General features: G+C 40.2%; 1 protein-coding gene across 3 annotated transcripts in view; it reads left to right on the forward strand.

Moving 5' to 3' along the window:
• Nucleotides 1-22,398, forward strand: part of LOC149172507 (calcium-dependent lipid-binding family protein) — a 473,345-nt gene that overhangs the window by 222,554 nt on the left and 228,393 nt on the right. For all 3 annotated transcript variants that reach the window (XM_089424336.1, XM_089424337.1, XM_089424338.1), the window contains 2 exons: nt 12,872-13,003; nt 14,139-14,252. In XM_089424336.1, coding sequence (XP_089280462.1) covers nt 12,872-13,003; nt 14,139-14,252 — 246 coding nt within the window. The remainder of the gene's footprint in view (nt 1-12,871; nt 13,004-14,138; nt 14,253-22,398) is intronic.

A 22,398-nucleotide genomic window follows, 5' to 3' on the forward strand; every position in this document is an offset into this window, starting at 1 on the left:
CTTTTCATATGATAGGGTCACGATGTTCACCATACAATTTGAGCAACCCTTCAATTTTCTATTGCACCAACAGACTTGGAATACCCGCAGATCTGTGTTTATGCACTTCAATAGGGTCTGCGCTTCACATAGGTGCGAATTTATGTAACGAAAATCGATGTTTTTCAATTTCGTCGAGCGCTTTAACATCAATATCATTCAGTTATGCATGTCACTGAGAATGTTGGTCACTATGGTGGTTAAGCAAGTCAATGGTTAAGAAGGCAAGTCATTAGACAAGCTCTCCTTGGCTTTTCTACTAGATGGAAAGTCAGATAAAGACTCTTTACTCTGAGGATTTGCTGAAGCTTTCTCTAGGGTGAGGGTGAGCTTGCCGAACTCTCGACCACCGGGAGAGGTACCGAACTCTCGACTTAAGGAGAGGGAATCTAGTGGCTTCGCACCTTAATAATCAAGAAGAAAACCTGATCTGGGACTAGGCACTTTGAGGTGAAACCTATCGGTTATACCTTACCACCTATAGTCGAGGGGTATAACCTTGCGGGTCGGTTTATCCCATACCCTATCTTATACGTACGGAATGAAGAGAAGTTTGGGAAGCGCAATATAGGGGAGGGAGGCGTGTTGTAGGGAGTGTTTGAACAATGATGGTCGCTGGTCGATGTCGGATGTGGCTGCAGCAGTGGTCGTTCTTTTTCTATTGTTCCTTGTCGGATGCGCCCACAATGGTAGATGATTTTTATTTTTTCTATTTGGTCACTATCAGAATGCAGGGCAACGGAATGGTGGAGAACTGGATGTTGATAACGCTACTACACGACAGACACACAAGAATGTTGCAGTGGTGGTTGTGGTTTCCTTCGATCGCTGACTTTGACGGATTCGATTACAGGACGGTTGGTAGTGGTTGTGGTTAACGTCACTGGTACCCAAGCTACAACTGTGGCTGTCGATGTGGTTGATGGTGGGTGGACGGTTGCGGGAGTGGCTACGTCTATGAGGGCCGTTGGTCGACTACTATGCGACTGTCTCTCCAGCGTGGATTGCAGCAACAGTGAGGCAACAGGAGTCGTAGGTATTGTTCTCCCTTTTTTTTCTTTTTCTTTCTTTCTTTCTTTTCTTTTTTTCTTTTTCTATTTGAAATGGCCACGGGCTTGATAGCGAAAATGGAGACCCTCCAAAATCTTATAGCAAAACGCTCCAATGGCAACAAGGTTGACGAATTTAACAGTCAAAGACTTGGATCGGAGAACGAGCCCTGTGCAACGGCCAAAGGATCAAACTGCTCTGATACCAAATGAAGTGAACAAAGTTCCTTCTACAAATTAATTACTCCAAAAGACTTGGAATATCAAGATATCCATGAGGATACAAATATTATATATTAAATATATGAATAAGAATAAGAATAAGAATGATAATACAATGAGAACGAGAGGCTTTCTTATATACCAAGCGTCTCTTCATGGAGAGTCATGTCCTATTTAGACATGCCTCTTCAACCTAACTACTAATTTATTAACTAATCATTATTACAATTATCCTCGTTACTTATATTTATATTATTTATATATTTTATTCGTAACAATACCCTACGCCCAATGCACATGTGCTCCCAAACAAGTTTGTTGCATTGTGCGGTTTATAGGTTTGCGGTCCTAGGAGATTGTTGGAGTTCTCATGAACACCCCATTCGAGTACATGGATCATGCGCTTTATGGTGAGCTCATGTCCCTGTTGGAGCCAGTTGTTAAACACCAAAAGTGGGTTGGCCCCATGGGAGAAAATTTTCTACCATCTTCTCTTCTAGCTAGCCAGCCAACAACTCCTGACAACATTTACTAGTCAATGAGGATGTGTCATTCCTATCTTCGCTACCTGCATCATCATTTGTTTCCTCGCCTATATGGCAAGAGCACATGTTGGAAGGTGGGCTTCCGATCAAAAGGTACTTTGTTCATTTTACAATTGGTTGCTTATGCTTGTTTGTATTTGGGCATTTGACATGGATTATGGGGCAACCTGGAAGGAAGCGGGGTTTTGACTTTGATCTTGTTCCCTCACCTTAAATGGGGGGTTAATCTTCATCATAGTCCAGTGTGAACTCCTCTAATGGGTCGATGGTTATAGGAGGGGCATTGCTTGGGCAACCTTGATTGAGATAGCGTAGTACCATCTCTCCCTATTCTATATTTACCACTTTCCATCTCACACTATAAACCCTATATTCCACCTCCATTCTTCAGGTTCAACTAACCATTGATTTTTTGGGATTTGGCACCATACATCCTCATAACTGGGTAGGGCCCAAAACTTTGCCTTGGGTGGTTGATGTAGCGGAACGAACAAGAAAAAGCATATGATGGCCACAAGAAAAAAGAAAAAAGGATCAAAATGAAAAGGATGGCTGGGACATACACATTAGCATGTGTGCAAAAGCTTAACATGAGCTCTACCTTACTCATTATGGCCATAACTCAGTTCTTGAGCACATGTGCTCTTCATATTATGAGATGGAACCCTTGCATGTCCCAACCTTGATGGGCAATGAGTTGCCTCGTCATTAAGGGGGTAATAATTGTTGTACATCATACAAAGCAAGCTCTAACCCTTTGAGCTAGGAGCAGTAATAGAAAGAAAAAATCAAGAAAAAGTAAAAGGCGCACAAGAAGGGTTGAAAAACAAAGGCCGAGTTGGTAATTCATGCATCCACGATTGCTCTCGCCCCACATCTGTACACTCAAGATGAGGGGCCCACCATCGTTGGTCACTTTGACTATGGCACTTGGGCATAAGTCTTCTTCCCTCCGTTTCATCATTAGTCAGTTGACACCTATCGATTGAAGGGTGGACCAAGGACATGTCACTCCCCCTTGGGTGCTGGAAACACCAAGTAGGGTGGTCTATTAACCACTCCTACCTAGGGAGGGAAGGGAAGCCTTATTTAATGTTGGAATTTCCATGCACCCTAGGTATGGTGGATGCCTTAGATAAGAACACAAACACACTAGTAGATGCCCAACATTAGACAAATTTGCACAACAAAATATAACAATAATGAAATCAATGTAGTACACAAGAATTTATGGCCCAAACATGTTCCTTATTAGTCCTTCAATAAGAAAACCTTAGGGCTCCCTACCAGGGATCATGGCCCTTTACAAACCATAGTACAATGCTATAATACAAGTCTGTCCTCTGACCAATAACCTAGGGGCCTAGTGCTGAGGCCACTACCTTTAGGTTCTCATATGCCCATCATACAAAACAAAATAATACAAAATACTTATAGCTATTTAGTCTCATCAAACTATTTTCATCGGGTTTAACTAGCCCCCTCAATCAACCTTGTTGTCACTGTTGATTCCTTCTAGCTGATGTGGCAACCCTTTATCATCATTGGCCTACTCATTTAGGCCTCTAGAAATTCCTCTTGCCACTTGGCAACCTTACTGTACCTTTTCCCAGACCTTTGCTTGCCCCTTTAAGCCCTCAATCTCTTTGTTTAGTGACTCCATAGGGCCACAACCCTTTCCTTATGACTGTAACCTCTTCTTCTGTAGCCTCTGCAACTTTGTTTTGCCATTGGCCTCGTTTTGCTAGCCTACAACCTCCACAACATGCCTTGGCTTCGTTGCACTAGCCCAAATAGACCCACGACCTCACTTTCCTAGCACTCGACCACCCTCTTTGGTCATGAGGCCTCGCTCCTAGGCCTTGTTTATGCCTAGGTTTCCCTGCCAATAATCCCTGAGACCCTTGGCCTCCTCCTTCTAGGTCTCGACCAATCTTTAAGGCATTCCTATAACAGTTTTGGCCTCCCTTTAACCTCAGATCCAACTATAGTTCCTTCCTTCAACTGCGGCCAGTGCACATAGGCCTAAACAAGCTCAACCAAACCTTGTCTTGCCCCCCTCTAGACAAACCTTTCCAAATGTGAGTAGTCTCCTTGTGGCTACAACCAACCTCCTTGTGGTTGCGCCCTATTCCAAACACAGATCAACCCTCCTGTATGACTGCGACAACCTTTTGTTAGTTTGTGTAGCTCAAACAAGTGTTCTAGTGGCAAGTGGTGATTATGAGGCTAGATACACAAATTGAATAATTATCTCCAATACCTTGAAAAAGTTTCTATGGAAAATTGTCTTAATTAGCCAATTTAATTATTTCCTAAGTCTAACTAGGAAAAGTGGTTAATTAATCAGGATTAATCGAGATAAATCAGCTTCTCTCTAGTGACGTCTAGAAAAGTCATTTTTAGAAGCCAAGATGATTTTAGCAATCAATTGAGATTAGATCGTAGCCTTTGATTGCTTAATGAGAGATTATAAGAGGAGATTGATGGGGCTTTTGGAGAACAATGATTTGCAGTGAGAGCAAAGGTGCAATGATAGCGCGAGGACACCAATAGTTGATATTAACGACAATTGAAGATCGATTTGTCGGAGAGAGATTTCTTCACGGTGATTTTAGTTTCTCAGTGATAGAGGGATATTGATTTTATCTGCAGAGGCCAAGTTTCCCAACAGTGGTGCGAGTTGATTGAAGAGGTTGAATTGTTGGAGCAAGAATGAAATTCCTAGAGAAGGTCGATTTACAAGAGGGAATTCGATTTTGCTAGTAGAGTTTGATTTTTTTTGTGGAGGACATGATATTTTGCTAGGAAGCGCGAGTTGCTAGATAGGCCGAATTATTCTGCCAGGTCCACACGTGTGGATCGATTTGGGGTTCCAGAGGAGGGCCAAATGGGTTTTGAGAGGTCGAATTGCTTCCATGAGGTTAGATCATCTAGCAAAAGTGAAGAAAATAATTTGCCAGAGTTTTGCTAATTTACGACAAACAATGTATGTAGTTTCAATTATATAATTGTTGAAGAATAATAAAAATACTCATGCAAAATCTGTTTGCCCCACGTTGTGGTTTTTCCATGGACATTCATCCAAAAATATCAGTGTCTATTATTTTTTGTGTGCAATATTTTCTTAGTTCCTGTGATTTAATTTTCATGAAGTTGCAATAGTGTTTTATTCAGTATTTTCCGCATATAATTTGCAAAAGACAATCTATTTCAGATAGGTTAATATAACCAATAATTGGAGCATTATTAAAATTTCACATGGTTTCAGAGTAGATTTGAGGGAAGAAGAGGCTCTATGCAGGCACATGAAGAGAAAATTGAGGGTTTATAAAACCCAGTTCGAATTCCTCAAATTTATTTGGGTTTCTCTATATTTCCAAGGGTTCTTTAGAAATGGCCTCAACAGGATTGAGAGATTAGGACAAATTGGATGGAGCCTCTAATTTTGGTATCTGGAAAGCCAAAATTTCTTTATTGCTGGAAGAAAATGGTCTCAAGGAGTATGTGACCAGTGTGATAGTTGTACCTATAGATCCAACACAACTTGTAGCGATTAAGGAGGAAGATGCCAAAGTGAGGAGGTTAATCCTTGACGATGTTAAGGACCATATAGTTCCACATATTGTAGAGCTAGACACAACGAAGAAGATGTGGGACACAATATGAATAAGTACTAGAATGCTACCACAAACAAGAAGCTGGTTCTCATGTTGAAATTTGATGACTAAAAAGTTTCCTGCAATCCCAACCCGGTTTTAATTTCACCTTATCGCTCCCATTCAGTTAAATGCTCTTTTCCATAAACATACATTCAACATATGGAATTCTGGAAATGAAATTTTCAGATTAAAACACATGGGACGATCAACACACGTTGAAAATAAATATGGACATAAACAAACCAGCAATACACATAAAAATACACACAGATTTTTGGTCAACTTAGACCCAGGCAAAACCCCTTCTATCTTCTCTGGGGAAAACCTGTTAGAGAGCTCTTCAAATTTATTTATCTTTCAAGTTTAGGAAAAATACATTTGCAGACAAAACAAAACAACAAATTACAACTTGTCTCTTCAGCCCAAAACTCCTTGAAAACCGTGCCCACTTTGCCTCAATTTCTGTGCCCACTTGAAGTTGAAAATATGTACTGTCGAATACTGACTGTATGAATTGTACTATACGGATTTTTTCAATTTTTTCTCAAAAACCTCTCGAATGGCGTGCAACTCACAAAATTAAATGATGTTCACAAAATTAATGAATGCAGTCTCTCTTTTCTTTTGCTCCTTTTGTTTCCCTAAATGACTTTTGGGCAACCCTAAGATCTAATGGCTCAGATTCATTTAGATCAAGGGATGAGAATAAATTTGCATTTAATTCTCACTTTCTATTTTTTAACTCACCCATTAAATAAAGTACCCACATCGTACTTTATGTTTAAAGTCACTTTTCACTTTATAATTTAACATTGACTTTACCACTTATAAAGTCACTTTCACTTTATAAAGTCACACTTAGGAAAATAATTATTGGGACACTTTTCCCTAGGTAGAGACTAACCCATGGGAAACCACTTGTCCAAGGTACATTAAAAATCAACATCCCAGGGAAAAGATGAGGAACACCTGGGTGAAGAAGGGGGAAGACGTTACAAGTTACCTCACTAGGTTTCAACTTGTCAAGGATGAGTTAGCAATTGTTGGAGATAAACTAGATGTTGATTTTTGAAACTGCGGTCAAATTCCACCTTGGACAACTCAAATGAACGAGATGATATTTCCATTAGATTCCTCTTTTCGAGAGGACCAAAATCGACCTAAAGATCACCCAATTTGGTCAAGTAGAAGTTGAGTTTTGAATTATTTTATTCATACATGTATTATGGAATGGGTCGGCCCTAACCACATGGGTAATTGCTTAGGTCGGCCTTAACCCCAAGTAGACCCTCATGAAAGCCTATAAATAGAAGAGACCTCAAGCTCATTTGGAAACATTGATCAAGCCATCTTCTCTTCTCTTTTTGTCTTGGTTCGCATAGGTTCGACGAAAGGAGTTTGCACAACAGTCCGAAATCACAGGTGTAAGGTTCGCTCTGAATTAGGGTTTTCTGATCCCCGGACGCTGACTTTGAACTGGGCATTTTAGTCCCTATACGCTGGCACACAGGCTTATGGGAGCATCCAGGGACCCTTGGACGTTGGCAAAGTGAGTTATGGGAGCATCCAAGGCTTGAGGCTTAGATCGGGTTGTATTAGTCCCCGGACACTCGCACAGAGTCGTCCTGGGAGCCTCCGGGATGCCATAGACGCTCGCACACCATCCTTATGAGAGCATCCAGGGCTTGACGCAGGTTTTCTTATGTTTGACCCTAGATACCCTCATCCGGTTCACGTGGGAGCGTTCGGATCTGTTTGTAGGAGCTCCTAGGATGGGTTGTAGACAGTGGAGACAACCATAGAGGTACACTCGCTACATGGCATTGTTCAGTCGGTTAGTAGAGAGCAAGTCTTCGAAGTTCGAACTATCAATAGGCCACACAACAACCAGTGTGGCGAGATGTGATGGTTGAGGAATATACCTCAATCATGCAGAACAATGTGTGGGAGGTTGTGCCTAGACTGACAGATAGGGAAGTGGTTGGATCACGTTGGATATTTAAGATCAAGCACAGTGCAGATGGCAGCATCGAGAAATACAAGGCAAGGTTTGTGGCCAAGGGGTTGTCTCAAAAGGAGGGGATAGACTATGAGGAGACATTCACTTCTGTGGCCATGTATACTTCTATACCAACCGTGATCTCACTTGTAGCATAGATGAGATGGAAAATCCATTAGATGGATGTCAAGATGATGTTCCTTAATGGTGATTTGGAAGAGGAGGTATACATGGAACAACCAGAGGGCTTTGTAGCACACAACAAAGAGACCCGTGTTCAGGTTGAAGAGAACTTTATACGGGCTCAAGCAGGCTCCCAGGGCATGGTATCTTGTAGGGAATGGGCTTTGTCAAGAGTGAGGTAGATGCAAACCTCTACTACTTGGTGGTTGGGGGTGAGGTTCTCATTCTTGTTCTGTATGTGGACAACTTGTTTTTAACAAGTTCATTGGGGCTCATAGAGGAGTGCAAAAGGGACCTTGTAACAAAGTTCGAGATGAAGGATTTGGGGTTGTGCACCACTTTCTAGACATGGAGGTGTGGCAGACAAACGAAGGGATTTTCCTTGGACAAGGAAAACACTGCACTGAAATCATGAGGAGGTTTGGGATGGAAGATTGTAGAGCCATGTCTACACCCATGATTACAAATTGGTGGAAGGTATATGCATCTTGGGATAAGATGTGGACCCCACCTTATACAGGCTGTTGATTGACCCTCTCATATATTTGGTCAACACTAGGCCAGATATATGATATTCAGTAAACTCTCTCAATTAGTTCATGGTGAAACTGAAGAGAGTGCATTAGATAACGAAAAAGCATGTGCTGCAGTATTTGCGTGGTATAATCGAGTATGGGATTAGATGTGCTCTATAGGTGATGATATCAGGTTCGTGGGCTATACTGATGTAGACTGGGCATGCAGTATGGTGGAAAAGAGAAGCTCTTGAGGGTGTTTATGAGGGTAGATACACAGATCCAAGTGGAGGCTGTGATACACAGTGGAGGCCGTGATATTCTATTAGGAAGTGCGAGTTGCTAGAGAGGTTGAATTATTCTGCCACGACGACACATGTGGATCGATTCAATGTTCCAAAGGAGGGTCAAATTGGTTTTGAGAGGCTAAACTGCTTCCAGGAGGTTAGACCATTTATCATAAGTGAAGAAAATAATTTGTAGGAGGTTTTTCTAATTTACGACAAACAGTGTATGTAATTTCAATTACAGAATTGCTGAAGAATAATAAAACCACTCATCTACAAAACTTGTTTTTCGCACATTGGGGTTTTTCTAGGGACATGTTTCCAAAAATATTAGTGTCTATTATTTTGTGTGCACAATATTTTCTCAGTCCCTGTGATTTAATTTTCACGAAGTTGTAGTATTGTTTTATTCACTATTTGTCACATATAATTTGCAAAAGACAAATAATCTATTTCAAATAGGTGAATAATAACCAATAACTGCAACAATACTAAAATTTCACACCTTCCTCGCCCTCTCTAGCTCAAACTGTGACTACCTTCTTCGACATCTCTAGCCCAGATTGCAACTTCCTTCCTTGTCTGCGACTAGGTCACTTTAGCCTCCTCCACTCCACAAGATGATTGTCCTTCTCCACTTGTGATAATGTCTTAGCCTATTCTTTGGCCTTCAATAAATACTTTTCCTTTAGGTTTCTTGGGAGCCCTCTTTTCCTTCAAGAGGCCCCACTTCACCACTCAACGTTAAACTTGAATATAAAATTCACTGTCTTGGGTTCCAAGCCCATTCCTTTGGGTCTAAACCCCAAACTTTGGGTGACTTGCCCACAAAGCCCCCAAAGGCTTTCCCACTTGGCAATACCTTCTGAGCTACCAAATTTCAACATTTGGAATGTCAAATTGCCCATTACATTCAAGATTGGTCCACATAGCTGCAGAAATGATTAAATGTACCTAATGATGTAGTTGCTAGCATTGGATATTGTGTGTAATTGTCAGGTGGTTCAACAACCATGGCTTGGGAAACATAATTGGGGCCCAAGTCTTCTAGAAGAGCATATTGACACCCATGGTTGAGGCGTTGAGAGCAATGGGACTCTAAGCAACAACAAAGCATCATACATAACCATGGGCACCTCCAACACCCACAAGGTTCTAACACTTTGCCCTACATTGATGACTTTTATGTGATTGTGCACCTAGACCCAACATGCCCCCAGTTGACTTAGTACTATTAGAGGGATGGTATTTTATCCAGGCCCAGAGGAGGATGGTCTCACACCTCGAGACATGGGAGGGATAGCGCCACCTTGAAAGCCCCTAATGTTGGAGTAGAGATAGGCGTTTTGACCACGTGGTGACCTTCCAACCACTTTTATGTCCCAAGATGAAAATTGGGGTCCACAAAGGAACATTGATAGAGATCTAAGGACCAACCCTTAGGAGGTGATTTTAGAAGGCTGCTACTCACATTTTGGCAGCAAGAAGCCTCAACACTAGCCCTAGAAGGGCTCACACATGGATGATGTCATCAATTTCTCTCCTACGGTTCACACATGTGGGCAAGAATTGATTTTTATTATTTGCTATTAGGTCGGCCTATGACCTAACTTGTGATTGACGCATTATTTTATTATTTTAGGGTCATTAGGCTAAACTAGGCATTCAAACTTGTCATATAAGTAGAGGAGAGATACATTGTAGCAAATGATCATCACAACTTTTGTAATTCAACCTCTTGAGCTAATTCAACTCTCTTTCTTATGGAGAATTTAGATCTATGAATGCATTTTGACATTTGGAGCCGATTTGTGTATCTTTGAAGCTATTCTTTGGATCAAATGGATGGATTCTCTTTGCATGTTATCTTGTAAGTGTACATGTTGCTGAATATCTATTTTTTATATGTCTAATGTATGGAATATGTTGAATCTAGGGTTTTCTATTATGCCCTAATTTGTTGAAAATTTATTGAATGTTATCTAGATGTCACTATTGCATCTATTACTCATGAATACCATGTAAATAAATACCCTAGTGGTGACCATTTACTAGCTCTCCAATGAAAATTCCATTATCCATTGCATAGATAATTGCTTGAGTTTTGGTGCTATGACATCAAGATTTCGGCCTTTTTAGAGACTTTTTGGCTATCATATGAAATCATAGAGTCCATACTCCCAAGGAAGAAGGTCTGGTCCATTTTGTTGGTGATCAAACACATCTCTTATCCATAAACCAGGGTTGCAGGGGAATGGCTCCCCTCCTCGAACCCATTCCCAGAGCGCACTCCCTTTGGGAGCAACCCCGGGAGCGTGGTCCTGCGGGGAGTGAATTTCAGGAGCGACCTTGGGAGCAAATTTTTCGCTCCTTAGCCTTTTTTTGCAAAAACATTCCAAAAGCAATTTCTTTCAAAGAAAATAATTTTTGAGTGGGGCAGCTTAATGATCAAGCCTATGGCCCTAGTTTTGATATGCGATTCATGGTAATGTTAAATTCTTAAAGTTAAAGTGACATTCTGCTTAATCTTCATTTCCATCCTTTTACTTAAATTTTTAACATTACCATGAAATGACTTAGGATGTTTGAGAGTGGTTCCGATCTCATTGGATTTCATATGGAGAAAGTAGAATTTTAGATCTCATTCAAAATACAATTATTAGTTTTTCAGGATTTCAGGATCGGGGGGATTGCAATGTTTCCATTGGATTTTGTCATGTATTAGGGTATGGAACTCATATTTAATCCAGAGCACCAATCCCTCTATGTACCTTGATGTTAGTGACATTGGTTGTCGAACTCCTCTATCATGACCCTCCTAAAAATGTACCCATCACTCAAACAAAATCTTGACTCGACATGCTATGTTTTTTCTATCTTATGTTAATGCTTGGAGGGTGACATTAATGACAAAGATCCTTATACAGAGGTAATGACAAAGATACCGTTGGATATTAATGCTTAGAGGGTGATATTAATGACAAAGATCCACATTTTCGAACAAGACTAAAAAATTAGACATTTCTCGTGGCGGAAAGAGGCCCAAGCATTAGCAATATATAATAGATTTACTTGTCTTTTCTAGTTTCTAGTAGAATTTAGAACTGTTGACTCTTTCATATTTATTATGATATTTTTCATAAACAATATATGGCAATTTAAGTTTGAAGTTTGAAGTTGGCAATTATAACTCATTGGTAGTGAATTATGAATATGATGCTTAGTGAAAGTTGAAAGTTGTTTCATTTCATTTCATTTTATAACATTTCATTTCATGTTAGAATTTTTATATAATTTTGGTGATCAATGATGATAAATGTTATGTATTGAATTTTGAAAGCTTGAAATGTTAAGATTGATGAATCATGAGACTCGATATGTTGTATGTTACTAACTTGTGGATGTGGTTGATGAAGATTATAACTTCTAGATGATTGATGTTATATGGCTCAATCTATATTTTTTATGCTTTTTTATATCTAATTCATCATTCTACATGCTTTTCCTGACATAATATATGCATCAAAATATATAAAGATATATATTATATAAAAATTCGCTCCCCAACTGGCAGCTTTTGCAAATGTCGTTCCCTGCTTCTGCTCCCCACTTTCGCTCCCACTCCCAAGTAACCTTGCCATAAACTCTTCTTTCTTTAATTAGGCCAAGCTCACTAACTAGGGCTTGGTGCGAATCCGTAGGCAAGGACTATTCTTGGTATTGAAGAGCCTAAACTTTAAGAGGAGTGTATTTGCCACAGAATCTCTTCTTTTGGTGGGCATCCACTTCAATCTTGTCCATAAATTTCTTTGCCCTAGTTGTTTTCCCTATGGTAAACCCTAGTCTAGTATTGCTTCAACATAGGGGCTTGTTTGAGGGTTTCATGTGGTATTGCTTCAACTAATTCACAAGGCAAGCTCACAAAAATAGACACTGAAGGAACCTGAAAAGTTAGTTGGAAGGTAAAGCATTTTCTGAGTCATGCTTCTACCTTACCAGTTTGGTTCTTTTAGTTGAGGTTCCCAGATTTATTTCATAGAACTTTATTGGAAATATAAATTATAGCAGCAATATACTTCACCTCTGTCCAACAAAATCCCCCTGCAAACTCAAGAAAAGAGAGTGAAAATTATGTTCTAGGAGAGAAGATTGTGTTATAGATTTTCAAATTGTTATTTGTTGCACATATGAATCCTGTCATATATTAGGGAAATTTTATATAATAACACCTTAGATTAATTATAGTTGAATTTTCATAAAAGTTATCAAACATTGGACTATATATGTTACTCTCATTTATTTGAAGTAGTATTGGTTCTCGACATAGGCTAACTTGAATTGATGTTTCTTGATATATTGTATGTGATCAGGTTCATCCAAATTCTATTTCCATTGAGGGGATGTTAGGGAACCTCAGGATCTGTGACATGTCCCTTGGTCCAGATCACTGGTGGGGCTGGCTTTGTGACATACGGGACACAGGTTCTGATTCACTTGTAAAGGTCTCTTTTCACACTTTATCCCTTAAAGCACTTTGGAGAAGATTCATGGCAAATATTAAGGAACATATTTACTATTGCAGTGTTCTTTCTCTCACCCTTTCTCTCTCTCTGTAAACAAACACCTAAATAAATGCAGAAACAATAGAAGTAATGGTACATCGAAAGGGGGTTGGAAAATGCTTCAACATATCTTGATAAAGTGATTGTTGGATTTATGGGTCACATATTCTTGAAAATATGAATTTAGAATTTGATGAAATACCAAGTCATTAGGCATGATATTTCTTGGAATGTGTTTAGTATCAAAATAAATTGGCCGAAATTAAACTATAACTGTCTCAGGCATTTTAATTATCATTTTCTTAACTACAATAAGCAACTGTATTATTTTTTTTAGAGATTACTAATTGTGAGAGAATTTATGCATTGATTATAAAAAAAAGGTTGGCAGTGCAAGTTAGTTGACTGTCTTACCTCAAGCTAATGATATAATGCTTCTATATATGTATAATGTTTATTATGGTTTTCTCTCTACATTAAAAGGTTTTGATTAATTTATATCTGCTTGCCACTAGAAGTCACTTATAGATGCTAAACTTTGTTTAGCAATCAGTGGATGCTTATATTGTTTATCAGATAAGTCACATCCATCCTTTATTTTATCCAAGTATTGATTATTGACAGTTGAACATAGGAGAAAAATGCCAAATCACGTGTGCAGGGATAAAGTAAGTCTATTATCCTGATTAGGGGAGTGCATTTTCCAATACTTATGTTCCAACCCAGTCATAGGAACTTCTCAAAACAGTATGTTAAAACATTTTTATTTTTGGATGGATTGCTTTTCCAAGGATTTAGCAAGAAGATTTTGTCTCCAATTGAAAGGAAACAATTCCTTACTACTTCACATGGTTCTCCAATTTCTTTGCCTTGTCTCTTACTGTCATATTCACCTGTTCTGGTTCAGCCCAACTTTCATTTATTATTTATCATTTGCCTTTTTTGTTAAAGAGTAGATTCCATGTACGATTAAGTCATACTCTATTATGATAGAATCTGTTGACCTTGTTATTAAATGAATTAGTTTTAATTTTATTGCTAAAACTAGGCTGACACTGTTGTATCATGTTTGCAGTGGAAGTTTCAGTCTTTCAGTGTAGATGATGATGATTTTGAAGGCCATGATTACAGTCTCATTGCCAGACTTTCAGCTGTACGGATTGTTTTTCTGTACAGGTTCATTCAGGAGGTAATATCGCTTAATAGAAATTCTTCTTAGGATGATATGTCTACGTCTTTAATATGGATTTGTATCATTTGCACTGTAGAGTTGTTATGGGGTTTGCATTATGTAGTAGAGCACAATATATAGACTGTCCTGTTGTGTAATTCAATTGTTACATTTTGTTAATATTATCTGAAAATCATGTTATTGTTTGTGTGTATATATTAATTGCTTTTGATGTTTATGGCACAAAAGAGTGCAATCATTGTGTATCAAATTTTAACTAGTTAAGCATGAATAACATCTTTCAGAGGCTAGCAAGTCTTAATTGTATTTGTTATACAGAGGACATTCACGGTAATTTCTACAAACAATATAATAACAATCTTATTTTAAGGTCATGACCTAGCTAGATGCCAAATTGATGTATGTGACTCTTTTATATAGATAAAAAAATCAAAGGTCATATCTACCTTTGTGCAGCAAATACTGCAATGAGGTCAGAGCTAAGTTGCATAATAGGAGGAAATAGGTACCTGGAAATGTGCAGGAAATGTGACTCTAAAAAATTTGGAAACAGTGTGTGTGCACTGTTTTATAAATAACACACTACACTGAAACATTGAAAGAAAACATCATGAATAAATGAGCAAGACCATTCAAATGACAAACATAAATGATAGGCAATGTTCCACTGTTTCTTATATTGGGATACTCATCATTAGTATCACACTCTGCCACTTCGTATAACTTTGCCTTTACTTCGATGATTAATGATGGAATGGAAAAGAATACCACAACCCTTGTCATGGAGCATAGATTTAAGAAAAACAAGATAGTAAGCACTTACCATGCCAAGGAGAGTGTGTGAGTAACAAATCCTAGATGTTCTCCTTTCAAGGGACAAAATGTTGCCCCTGAATATTTTTAATAAGTTAAGATAAGATAAGATAATTTTATTATTTTCCAACGAATGACCATAAAAAGGCCAATGGGATTGAAGTATACAACCAGTAGGAGTACAATGTGGGAGTACAAATGCAACTCCTAGAAAATGCCAAAGCTAAATGTAGGATAAAATGAAGTAAAAAAAAGGGATACAATAATAGGACAGGCTCACAAACATGTATATAAATGGATCATGTAGAAGGCTAAGTGAATAAGTCCATGGCTAGAGGTCGATGATGCCAAGAATGCCCGAGTCTGATAGCCGATGACGAGTGAGGTGAATTTGGCACTCGTTCACTACTAAAGACTGCTGGATCAAACGAAGAGTGTGGCTGCATGATCTTGTAGGGGGATGTAGGAGTGAGGGATACTATTAACATCTGATGCCAAAGTAAAGAAGGTTTGGACAAGTAGTTGACTGCCCTATTTAGGTTGGGGAGGAACCCGTTTGGGGAGGGGGATGCTGTTTGGGAACCGTCTGGTAGTAAACCCTTTAATGCTCTTGGTGTGAGTGAACTGATGTGTTGTTCAACACCTCCACAACGATCTCGAGGGTCCTGGTTGGTGTACCAAAGGGGATGGGGGTTGACGGGAGACCCAAGGTCTCATTGCTCTCGTCGTTTGTTTCTCAGATCAACTGGATTGACCTAAAAGTATGATGTGATCACTTGAATCATCCTTGAGTGAGGTGGGATATGTAGGTATGTTTCCACATGAAGTCGACAAGACCCAATTCCAACAATGCATCTAGTGCTTATGAGTATAAGGGGGGCAAACCATGAGACCATCTTGCATCTCCAAAAAATTCTCTAGGTCGAAGGACATCTTTGGGCCAACGCTAACCAAGGGGGATGTCCAAGTGACTTGAATGTATAATTTGTAGATATTCTCTATGATGTCCTTATTCAATTTCTACCGAGATAGTAAGAGATATACTGGTCCGTCAAGGGAGTAACTAAATGGAGGAAGGTGCTCTGGGGAGATGCCATCTATTGAAGGAGCTTGGATGCCTCTACGAACCATCCACGAGCACAACTTGAGGGGGTATTCGAAGTGACTACATCTGTAGAGCAAAGTGTAGGATAGGGGTATCTCTCTCTCCTAGTAGCTGAGTCTTTGTAATCCTTGACTTTTTGGAGGAAAGTGACCAAGTGAAAAAGGACCTCAAGGTGAAACGGGTGGACCTCGAACTCTGCCTGAATAACGAGCTCTAGAACTGTGCATTTAAAATGGATGATACCTCAAAGAAGTAGGGTTTGGACTCTCTCCATCATGGCCCAATTTGATTATAGTAAACTGGGTCCCCAAATATCAAAACCATAGAGGATCATGGGTTTGATAATGGCCTCCATGAGGTGGAGCTTGGAAGTGATGCCTTGGAACTATGCTTAGAAGCCTTGTCTCTCGATGCAGCCTCAAATTATTGTATCTGGAAAGCTAGAATGTCTTTCCTGCTAGATGAGCATGGTCTGAAGACATATGCAGAGAGAGTTGTAGCCGTACCAATAGACCCACAACAACTAGAGAACTATATTAAGGAGATGGCCAAGGGAAAGCAGTTGATCCTTGATGGCGTTTGAGGTCATATAGTCTCACACTTAGTGGCCAAGAATATGGCTAAAGAAATGTGGGATGCAGTTGCCACGCTTTTCTAGAATCCTTCAGAGAACATGAAGATGTTCTTGAAGGAGAAGTTGAGGCTCACCAGGATGAATAAGAGTGAAGGAGTTACTCCTTATCTCACTAGGATTCAGGATATTCAAGACAAGCTTGCCGTAGTTGGAGAAGCACCTCAAGGAGTGAGTTGGTGTGTACATCTCTTAATGGTTTCACCTTGGAATGGGCCACTTTTGTCCAAGGCATGACTGGATGAGACAACCTACCAAGTTGGGATCGATTGTGGGCATATTTTACGTAGGAGTAGATGAGGCTTGCTTTCGTAAAGAGCAATATCAGTGGCAACTGGCAACAGTAGCAAAGAACCGAAGGGTGTGAAGGAAGAGGAGAACATAGCCCTTGCATCAAAGGGGAAGACAAAGAAAGGTCCCAGTCAGGGACAAGGCTCATAAGGCTTCAGGTGTGGTGAGTTTGGTCACTACACTACCCAATGTCCGAAAAAGAAGAAGGACAAGAAGGAGAAGCAAAAGTAGGTAGCAGCCTTGGCAAAGATCGACAATTTGTCTTCCAGATTGGAGGATGAATTCATGATGTATGCATCCATACCTCCAGGAGAGAAGTGGGCTGACATTGAAATTTAGTCCCCAGAGTTATGGAGATTTGGGTAGGGTCCAAGGAGGACTGCGTCAGATAGGTGTTTCCACTTGGATCAATACCCTTTCTACAGGGGCCTACAATTTTCAATAGCAGATGGATTGGCGTCAGTTGGTGCAGACAGATATTGAGGGATAGTTGCAGTACTAGTTCTAGTTAGATGCTGAGGGGTGCAAAGCAGTTGCAACTTGCAATGCAAACAATTATTCAATGGACAGTGCAGATCCTAGTAGCAGTGAACAACTCAAGAGACAGATGCAGACCTAGTGTAGAGACACAGTTGATTCAGAGTTCTCAGTTGCAAACTTGCAATAGTTGCAGCAACAACAACATGAGATTCGGTGCAACGCAAAACAGAGTTGGCAACAATACAGGCTGTACAGTGTAGTGTTAGTAGCAGTGCAGATGCATTATAGTTTAACTCAGAGTGGCAGATGAATTAGAGTTGCGCAATGGCTTGGTGGACACTGACAGGTTGTCACAATTGTCAAACATCAACATTGTATATGGAGGATGTTGTGGAGACAGAGTGAGAGAGAACACCTTCCTTGCTAAGAGGTAGTATTAGTTTTGTAGAATCAGACATTTGTTCTAGTCTCGACTTTGGTCAGAAAGGCTAAGGAACACTAGATCTCTAGAACCCATAAAAAGTTTCAAGAGAAAACACTTGGAGATGTCTCAATTAAGTTAATTAATCAATAATTAAATATTTCCTAAGTGTAACTTAGGAAAAATGATAAATTAACAGGAATTAATTGAGAAAGGTGAGATTTCTCTAGAAACCCACATGGATTGACTCAGGCATGATCTTAGCCATTGATAGAGATTCAATCATGGCCGTTGGTGAGCTAATGAGAGATTATAAGAGGAGGTCGATGGGGTTGGAGATAGACACACCAATAGAGCGAATTCCTTGGCAGATCGAGCTACCCAGTTGCAGAAATTGAGCAAGGGAGAGAAGTTCGAGCCATAAGGGACGTAGAGACAAAGAGGGAGCAGAGATAGTAATTCTAGAGGAGTTTCCAGTTTCAGAGAGTCTGTAGCAGGAGGGTCGAGTTTTCCTTAGTGAGGCTGCACAGGGACTGCATAGGCAGCTGCAGAGGAGGAGTTTGATTTAGCTGAAGAGAGGGTTGATTCAGTTGCTAGAGGCGGGGAGAAATTTCAGAAGGCCAAGTGAGTGATTCTCAGGGCCTGAATTGGGTAGAACGACAGTATCAAAGCAGCTTCCAGGCAGTGTGAGTTTGGCTTGCACAGAGGCTGATGCAGGGGTGCTTCGATTAGCCTGTTTGTGCCAGATTTAGAGTTGGATCAATGTCGGGTGAGACAAAAATTGTCTCACTAATTTTTGGCCAGATTATCTTGCAGAGGATTGCCAGTTTGGCATCCATATTGTACTCAGAAATTTCTCTGCTGCATAATAATAATAAAACCCTCATCTGCTGCACTGGTTTTCCCACATTGGGTTTTTCTGGGGACATTTGTCCAAAAATAACGGTGTCAGTTTTTTTGTGTGTGTGCTCTATATTTCTCAGTTCCAGCATTTTATTTTCTGTAGCGTTTTTATTTGTGAAGAATTGCAGTGTGGTTTATTCATTGTTTTCCATAGCAAACAAACTGCATAATTAATCAGTTAGAAAAATAAATTTTCCATTGCTGCATTTCAAATTTTCAAGGAATTTTCACATTTACATACTCAGACTATACATCAAGACATGCCAGCCATATCAACCCTGAAATTTAATAAATGTACCAACGTGATGCCAAAAGTCCTGTAGCAGCACCTACTAAATCATTCTTTTATGATTTGATCATTTTTATCAATATGTAGATATTGGAACCTTCGCAAGAAACCTTGTGTTCAACCTCAATGATTATTGTACTGGCAGAAGATCTCAGGAAGACAGAAGGCTAAATTAAGCTTCAGGACAGTCACAAGATATGCCTTTAATGAATTATAACCAAGTCTGCAATGCTTATATGCAAATGGCTCCCTTAACCAGGTCAAAGCCCTAAATCCAGACTTAATTAACCCTAGATCTGTCCACTTCAGAAAATTTATCCACACAAATTAGGCTTCACAAGAGCATGGAGATTAGGGCACAAAAGTCTTCTTGAAGGAGTGAGAATATCTCAGAAAATTTTAATACATGTAGCAACCAGATAGCCTCAAATCTGTGTCAGAGAGAGAGCCATAAAGGCATCAAAAAGGGTGTGAATAACCACAGATCCTTGCTTCAATACATCCACATGATCTTCACAGGACTTGTCACGATTTGGCACAACTCTGCCCTATTATTACAGAGGGCCAAAATTCACACAGATAGCCAGTTCAGAGAGCCTAAGGTAACCAACAAGTTAACCTCAGAAAATGCTTTCAGAGCTGCCTCAAAAATATCTGCAGAGAGAGAGCTCACATGCTTATGTTTACAAAATTTGCTTGATTTGTCTTCCAATAATTTCGCTGATCTCAAGACAAAGTGACGTTGACCTTGGGATTTTGTAATGCTCCTGGATCAAACGAGACTTCCACCAATCCTTGGCCTGCTATAGACCATGGGGCTGAAATATTTCCAATAATTCTTCAGATCTGATCTAGATGCATCATTGCAAAGTTACTCCAGGAGAAGGCCGAGAATCATAGATTTGTGCCCTATGCAGTGCCACAACTAGCTCAATGTCATGCACAGGATTGATCTCAGGAGACATCGAAGTTTGTAGCCCATAATTCTTCAGATATGCTCTTCAAGATAGGCCGAGATGCCTCAGGAAACTCATGAATAGCCACAGTCCAGAAGTCAAGAGAATTAGCCCTAGATCCTCCAGATCTGTTCTTCTAACGAGCCCTAAATTCTTCAGGAAAACACAAAACTTCCTGGCCAATAATCCTTAACCAAAGAAAGAAAGATAGAACAAGTAGTCCAGATGTAGCCTTAGAATATAAGCAGATCCAAACCAAGAATTATCCCTGAACCTTGATAGAAATCGACCTCCCTTATGGATCTTCAAGACTCCACATAGGCCACAGACAAGATAGGCAGATAATGCAAATTTCTCTTGATAAGAATGAGAGAAATCCATCTATATTTTAAGGAGAGAATAGGCCCTTATTGAAGCTGACTTGGCAATTTAGGAGGGAAAATTTAAATTTCAAATTTCAAATGGAGCCAAATATTTCACCTATTTTAGGGACCATATTTTAAATTTGGATACATTAATAAAATTTACTTTTGACCTCAAAAATTAAATTTAACCCCTCAATGAAACATCCTTCTTATGCTTCTGATGAGGCATATTATGGCCAATTTTATGCTGCCACATCATCTAGCTTTTGGGGACTTCGACCACATGAAGTGAACATCAACATTGATTCGGCATATCTCTTGAACAGTGAGTCGTCTCTTGATGAGCCATATACCGTTGGAATTGGCATGACGAAGAGCATTCAATGATGGTGGTCTTAGGAGCAAACCCCCTTATATTTATCCTCAAAGTCATCAACAAGTATGGGGCTTCTAGGGCTTTCCAAGGCTTCTTGACCCTTGGAGCTTCAATCAATGCATCCTAGATACATATTAAGAGTGTTCAAGAATTGATGTTGGCGTCAATGACGACATGTTAGTTTTTGGTATGTTTTATGCTTAGAGCAGTTTACTTATCTTTCTTATTATTGTCCACAGATTAGCAATCACATGTACATAAGTAAAAAGTGCAGATAGAACATTAAACGATCAACAGAAAACAAGCCAATACAAGAGACACAAGATGTGGCGGTTAGCCAGGGACAAACCCCAATATGGGGAAACCCTTTAATCAAATCTTCTTTTATCTTCAATAATAGTACATAAATCTGATTTACATCAGCGGCAACAAACCCTAGATCAGTGGCATCAGCATCATCGGCATCAACAGCATCAGTATCATCGGCATCAGTCGACATCATCATCATCGGCATCACCGGCATCATCGGCTTCGCCGGCATCATCGGCTTTACCGGCATCATTGGCATCACCGACATCATCGACTTCACCGGCATCATCGGCTTCATCGGCTTCATCGGCATCACCAGCATCATCGGCTTCATCGGCATCATCGACATCACCGACATCATCAGCTTCACTGACATCATTGGCTTCACCGGCATCATTGGCTTCACCGGCATCATCGGCATCACTGCATCATCGGCTTCACCGGCATCATCTGCTTCACCGACATCATCGGCATCACTGGCATCATGTCATCGGCATCACCAACATCATTGGCATCACCGACATCAACATCATCGGCATCACCGACATCATCGGCTTCACCGGCATCATCATCATCGGCATCACTATCATCATCGGCTTCATCGGCATCATCGGCTTCACCGACGTCATCATCATCAGTGTCACCGGCATCATCGGCTTCACCGGCATCACCAGCATTATCGGCTTCACCGGCATCACCAGCATCACTGGCATCACCAGCATCATCAGTGTCACCGGCATCATCGGCTTCACCGGCATCACCAGCATTATCGGCTTCACCGGCATCATCGGCATCACCGGCATCACTGGCTTCATCGGCATCATCGACATCACCGACGTCATCGGCTTCATTGGCATCATTGGCTTCACCGGCATCATCTCACCGGCATCATCGGCATCAACATCACCGGCATCACCGGCATCGGCATCATCGACTTCACCGGCATCATCGGCATCACCGGCATCATCTTAGGATCTCTCCTCCTACTAAAACCCAAAGACAAGTAGAGAGAGGAAGAGATCCCAGTGTGTGTAGAAATGACTTTAAGTCCTCTTCTATTTTTTACTAAAACGTAGAGGTTGAATAGACATGACGTTTGGGCTTCTTGAGCCCACATAAGTTGTAGGTCGGCTTGATAATAGTCCCATAATTAAAATAAATTCATATCTCCGTGAATAATTATCAGAATAGGATGATCTTTAGA

The sequence above is a fragment of the Pinus tabuliformis genome, chromosome 4_2 (assembly GCF_031772625.1).
Source record: "Pinus tabuliformis cultivar Carrire ecotype Pingquan chromosome 4_2, CPIR1, whole genome shotgun sequence".
NCBI classification, from domain to species: Eukaryota; Viridiplantae; Streptophyta; class Pinopsida; order Pinales; family Pinaceae; genus Pinus; species Pinus tabuliformis.